At 36.6% G+C, this 6,240-nt stretch overlaps 1 protein-coding gene across 1 annotated transcript; it reads left to right on the top strand.

Annotated features, from left to right (window-relative positions):
• Window positions 1-548: 548 nt before the first annotated feature.
• On the top strand, window positions 549-1,236 carry LOC107035661. The gene is made up of 2 exons (XM_015253193.1): window positions 549-813; window positions 921-1,236. The coding sequence occupies exons 1-2, from the start codon at window positions 616-618 to the stop codon at window positions 1,203-1,205; spliced, it is 483 nt and encodes a 160-aa protein (XP_015108679.1). The 5' UTR covers window positions 549-615; the 3' UTR covers window positions 1,206-1,236.
• The last annotated feature ends 5,004 nt before the right edge of the window (window positions 1,237-6,240 follow it).

Below are 6,240 nucleotides of genomic sequence, written 5' to 3'. Positions count from 1 at the left end.
CAAGATGAATTGAATTAATTTTTTTTGGCACTTTCGTTTTTCGCGATTATCTATATTATTATATATAATTTTTTCGAGACATTAAAAGTTTTTTATTGAGATTTATTTTTTATTTGAGAAGACAAAAGTATCGATTTTTAGGGAATTGGGGTATTTTTAAATTTATCAGGCAGAAATAATAAACGAGTCATCTTCTCGCTAATTTATAAATCTCAAAGATTGTTCTTTATTTTTGTTTTTTAATTCTCAAGATTAAAAGAAAATTTTTTAGAAATTTTTTAGTAATTTCGGAGGATCAACAAATGATTAAATTGATTTTTAAAAAATCTCTGGATGTAGAAATTCTCAAGAGTGAATCGGCTAGTATTTCTGACACCGAAAAAAATTACAAAATGAAAATTCCTCAACGTATTTTATAAGCCACTGTTATGAAATAACTCATCGATCCGCGAAAATTCTCCCCGAAACCGAATGAAAAACAAACGACGAGATTGAAGTGAGATCCGCTAAAAAAAATTGAATCACTGTCCCAGCAATTCACTCAATCAATAAATTCCCCGTGACAATTCCACTCATTGAATAATCCTCAAAAATTGCATAAAAAATACAAGTAATATGGCAAAGAGTGCCGGCAAAAGGGGCAAGAGCACGAAGTCCACAAAGAGAAATGATAAGATTAAACCGATGAAATTGGCGGCCCTCGTAGTCTCAGCAATTCAAGACCTCCGCGAGACAAAGGGTACGACGCCCAATAAAATAACCGGATTCATAAGCTACGCCTCCAATTTACCCGAGACTCGAGTGAAGCGTCAGGTAAACCAAACTCCCTCGAATACTGAGAAGAAAGACATTTCCCCTGTAACTCAACGTGAAAAATTCAAGCATTTTCGCGGGATATTACATTTTCACAATTTATAAAGGTTAAAACAGCGCTGAAACGCGGGGTGGAATATGGAATATTGCGACGTTACCGTGGCCAGTATTTTCTGCCAACTGGAGATGAGATGGACCGTGCAAACCGAATGGCACTGCGATTCGCGAGGTTACCAACCCCAATGTCCTCGTCTGCGGGGTCAAACGATGCGCCAAAAATTGAAAAATCCCAGAGGGAATCGCGATTATTTCCTGCAACTCCCGTCGCAAGTCTGTCCAATGTAAGTTGGAGTCGTGATGGTGTATTATCTTCGGAAAGCGATATGGAGTGATTGTTTCTCAATAGATACTATCAAAACTGAATGTTTTTTTCTTTTTATTTCCATTTTTGACATTGAGAAATATTCAATTATTGAATTTTTTTAATTGAATTGAGGAGAGGGCCATTTGAGGAAATTCTTACGTAATTAGCATTACCTAAATTACATTTTGCAGAATATTTATTTCCTTTAAATACTTTTTTTTTATCAACAAATTACGAAATTTGTTTTAAATTGCAGAAACTCCATTTTTTTATAATTGAATCAATTTCTGGGAACATTCTGGCTGTGAATAAATTTATTACGCATTCGCGATATCATTTTTAGGACTGAAAATCTATCAGTTGACAATTATTCATGAGAAAAGGTATCAATTCTCAATAATAAATCTGGTCAATTCGAAATGTCTTTTCTTGGTTAAAACTAATAGATAAACTTGGACTAAAAATAACCTTAAACCAACAATCGTTAGAATAATAAATGGGGTTTAAAACTACCACTTAAAGGGACTAATAACCTCATATATTTATTTTAATGAGAATTTCTCAATCTTATGATATCAACAATTCTTTTATTCCAAATGAATTCTCAATTAGAATCAACTGAATTAATCTTCTACAATAATAACATTTTCACACAGCTACAATTTTTTTTAAACGCTAGAATTTTTTAGAATCCTCTAAAATTGCGGAACTTTTTGTGGTAAATGAACTCCTCAGTATCCCAACGCCACCAGAAAAAGATGGAAATTTTTCTCCCAGGAAATTTTGCGGTCAGAAAAATTTCTCCGTAATGAATATTTTCCCTGGAATTTTCAATTTTTTATCCTGATGAAGAAGACTACTTACACTGCTTCTGTTTATGTACTTTTTTTATCTTGGCGTCGTGGGTGCAGCATGAACTCCTGTAAATATCCCGTTGAGAATAAACCATCCCGTGAATAATTATGAAACTTGTTAGGTAGCCGGCGTTAAAATTCGTTGGAGCGAGGGAGATAAAGAAGAGGAGGTAAAACTTGATCCTTCCACTACATTAACTCGATTAGGTTGAATCAACTAGTTCAACAATGAATATGATTATAATCGATGTGTGTACAGCCTCGACCCGGTGAAATTCCGGTGATGGAGGACAGGGAAGTAATTTCAATTAGTCACACAAATAAAGGGGGAAAAATTAAGTAAAAATTAATTATGGGTATGGGCGGATGAAAATTAGCTGGGAGAAGGGTAATTTTGCGCTCATTCACCGTTGCTCCATCAAATATTCGCTGAGGTAATGAGTTTTAAAGAAAATTTGGGCTGATTATTTGTTCTTGACTCTCAAGGTTTTTGCGGTATCATCGGCTTTCTATTGAATTTTAAAATAATTAAGGATGAGGAAAGGGATGTTCCCGACGAGGTTCAGTAAAATTCTCTAAATTTCGGAACTTCGTAGTAGTGGAATTTAGCGAGCGAAAAATGCTGGAAATGAGGGGAAATAGTTTTCAATTCTTTCAGAATTTATTAAAATACAAAGTTATAATATAAGAACATGCGGGTCCTTAAATTAAGAATGTTCAGCGAAAACCCACTTCGCCGAATGTTCTCGGTTTAAGAACATTAAGCTTCTCAATTTTCACTTTTTCCATTTTCCCCATAATTTTATTTCCCGTCGAACCCTCCAGCAGATTCATTCTCACCGAAACCGATCGCGCCCACCACTGGCCGAATTAAGGCGAAATGAGAAACGATCTTCTTTCGCCTAAATTGCGAGAATACTCCGTGGCACACCCTGTGCCATTTATAAAAGTTAGAGAGGCACGGGATCTCCTCAGACCGATAAATTTAATAGCTTTCGAAAATTTAGTGGGCGCAGAGGCGGAAGGGAACTTTCAGCTTGTGGTGGGACCTGAGAAACGAGATGAATAGCCCTTCACCTGGCATTATACATTACATGAGTTAGAATGTTAATTCGTTTATTACAAAATCCCCTGGGAGATAAACAATTCCGTACGTACAGAAAAATGATAATTATCTTCTTTCAAATTTCTTTCGGAGAAACTGACGAAATCGAAGAATTTAATTTGAGACACTAAAAAATACTTCAATTTGAGGACACGATGGTCTTAAGGGGAGACTACTATGAGTTTTAAAAATCGTGAGTTATTGGAGTGAGAAAAACAGTCCAGGGCCTCCAATTTTTGAGCTACAAAAGATTTTTTTTTTTCAAAATTTTCGGAAAAATGTGTGGAACAACAATTGCGAGCCATTTTTTGGAATTCGACTCCCTCACAGCTGATTCCGGTTTTTTTCATATAAAAAATTCACTATTTGTGTAAAAAAATACAAAAAAAAAGCAAATTTAGCCATGTGAGAGGCGAACTAAAAAAACTAGCTCGTAATTGTTACTCCACATATTTTCCCGAAAATTTGGGAAAAAAAATTTCGTAGCTCAAAAATGGGAGGCCCTGGACTGTTTTTGGCATTTTAAGCGTTTTCGGGCAAACGAACAATAAAAAAAAAATTTTTTCGCCCTAATTATTCGTTTTCAGATCTATATAATCGATCTTCAATGCATGAAGAGTCTCACTCTGATAACCCACGACTTTTAAAACTCATAGTCTCCCCTTAATTGACACTCCATGAAATGAGAAACAATTTTCTCTTCGAAAATTGCTCTTCTTTTATGCACTCATCTGTCCGTCAATCCCAGGGTAATCCCCCCTCAAGATATTCATAGAGCCTCAAAGACAACCCCCTGTTTTATCGTCCACTCAGCAAATCCCGTAGAATACACGCACTTGCAAGCAGTTATGCATACACGTAGCTTTATGTGCCCCACTAAACTGCGTCCCCTGTGATCCCAGCAATCTCGACTTCAATTAACCTTGGCCATGAATATCCATGTCGAAAGGTTATACGGGTGACGTGTGTTTGCCCAGGTCGTGTAATTATCGCTGCGCAAATGTAGTCAGGAGTTGGATTGTCGTCAGCGGGAGGAGAGTTTCGATTTATTAATTCTAGTTCACTAATTGATTATTTCATTCTCCATGCATGAAATCTCGCGACTGCATGGAAGGATTTTCGGGATAGGAAAATTAATTAAGGTACCGCGTGATTCCCATCGTGATGAGGAGTATCATTATTTCAAACTATAGATGGAATTGGGTATTTGTTATTTTATTCGTTTGCAAATATTGAATGGGTAATTTCGGGGCTGGTTGTACAATCAGTGCATTCAGGAAAATCATTTGTTAAATTATCAATTGTGTAACTGATAACGTTATTTTTACTGCGCGAAGAACTCGAATTGTTTAGTTTAGTTAAAATGATGATGCACTGTAAAAATGAGTGTCTTCAGGTGTCTCGGCGCCATCAGAATGTGGAAATCACGGAAATGAGGTAGAATATTCCACTCGTGTGGATACCCATATTTCAGCAATCCGTTTGCCACTGAAACTCCGTAACTTTCGCTCGAGTTAACACACAGCCCCACGCATTGTGTCTCAGAATGTTCCCAGGTGGAGGTGAATATCATCCAAGTTCGGTACATGCTGCACTTAAAACCTTCAACTTACTCTTCCATAACAGTCGCGAGCATTGAAGTTTCTGACAAAGACGCAGTCCTGTAATACGTGTTCCTTAGATTCGAATCGTTTTGAATGTGTGAAAATAATTAGAAAGCGGGAGGCAGGGGGGGAGGGGGGCAAGCTGCGAGGGACATTATAATTTTTTGAACTGCAGGAGTGTGAGAATTCGCTGAAATACTTGAATCTTCAATCCTGAATATTTAAAATAAAATTATCCAGAATTTTCAATTGATTGAAAATTTAGGAGAATTTGTATCAGAGTTTGATTGATTTCGATTTATTTTCAGGGAGTAATTGAGCTGAAATTCACAGCGTTCATTAACTCACAGATTTCTTTATATTTTCAGAAATTTTTTGAAATTTATCATTTTTATATTTCTATTGGAAGTCTATTAGAATTCTCTTGGAGTTCTATCAGAATTCTATTGAAAATTCTATTTGTTGTTTAGTAGATTGTGCAGCTTTACCGTGTATTTTGGAAAAAGACAATAGAATTTCGATTTTCTGTAGGCATTTTTTAGCCTAAATTTTCTGCGTTTTCCACTGTATTTACATTTGCTTCTGAATAAAATCCAAGAAAAAAATTTGAATTGAACCCAAGAATTCTTGAAAAAAAAATGACAACAGAATAATTTATATCGAAAAATCACCACCTACAGACACTTTTCTATAAACGAATAGCTCTATCAAAACGCGGGGAGCAGTCGTATAATTTTTAATCCAATTCGCGCTTTGACAAAACCAACTAGAATCTTTCAATAGTATTCCCACACAACCCCAATAGAATTATGATGGAGTTTCCATAGAAATTGAATAGAATTTCTTACAAAATCGCTAGTTATTCCATAAAAAATTTTCATCCGTAAAAATTAGAAATGAATCCATGAAAATTAGCGACGAAATTCCTGAAAATTCGTGTCAATGTTCCGACAATCCGCGACATCTTCTAAATAATATGATACAACATCGAATTTATCAAAAATAAATAAATCGCATTTCCCCATGCTGCGCTCCCCGAAAATCGCGTTTCTAATCTCCCTTCGCTCAATCCAAACGCTCCCCTCCCCTTCCCCCACCGGCGCCATAAATAACACCCCTGCGCACATCTGCGAATAAAGAAAATGTCTCTTCCCCCGTAATATGCAATTCAATGCTAGTACCGGTATGCATCGTCCAGTGGTAATCTATGGACATGGAAATACACAAATTCGATACACGGTTAGCTGTCCCGGTTCATTGCATTTTCCAATTCTCGCAATCCCCCGTCCCCGCGCAGTTCCGGGCAAAAATTTTATCATACCTTCGACACCGGGATCCCCCCGCCGTAACCCAGAATCGTTTCAGTTTCCGCTCGCATTTCCTTTCGTTTATTATTCGTCCCCCCCGTTTTATTTTCCCCCATCCCTTTTTTTTCCATTAAGCCCATACCATAGCGTGGAAATTAAAACGCTACGATATAACGAAGTTAAGGTGGGTCTG

The sequence above is a fragment of the Diachasma alloeum genome, unplaced genomic scaffold (genome assembly GCF_001412515.2).
Source record: "Diachasma alloeum isolate Michigan unplaced genomic scaffold, Dall2.0 Dall_scaffold_00199, whole genome shotgun sequence".
NCBI lineage: Eukaryota > Metazoa > Arthropoda > Insecta > Hymenoptera > Braconidae > Diachasma > Diachasma alloeum.
The sequence above is the reverse complement of the archived record's forward strand: the minus strand, read 5'-3'. Positions and strand labels throughout refer to the sequence as shown.

Bases quoted from the DNA above. Each gene is read 5' to 3' on its own strand.
- LOC107035661 (XM_015253193.1), top strand. From the start codon at position 616: ATGGCAAAGAGTGCCGGCAAAAGGGGCAAGAGCACGAAGTCCACAAAG. The intron at 814-920 runs GTAAACCAAACT...CAATTTATAAAG, and splicing joins AGACTCGAGTGAAGCGTCAG to GTTAAAACAGCGCTGAAACG.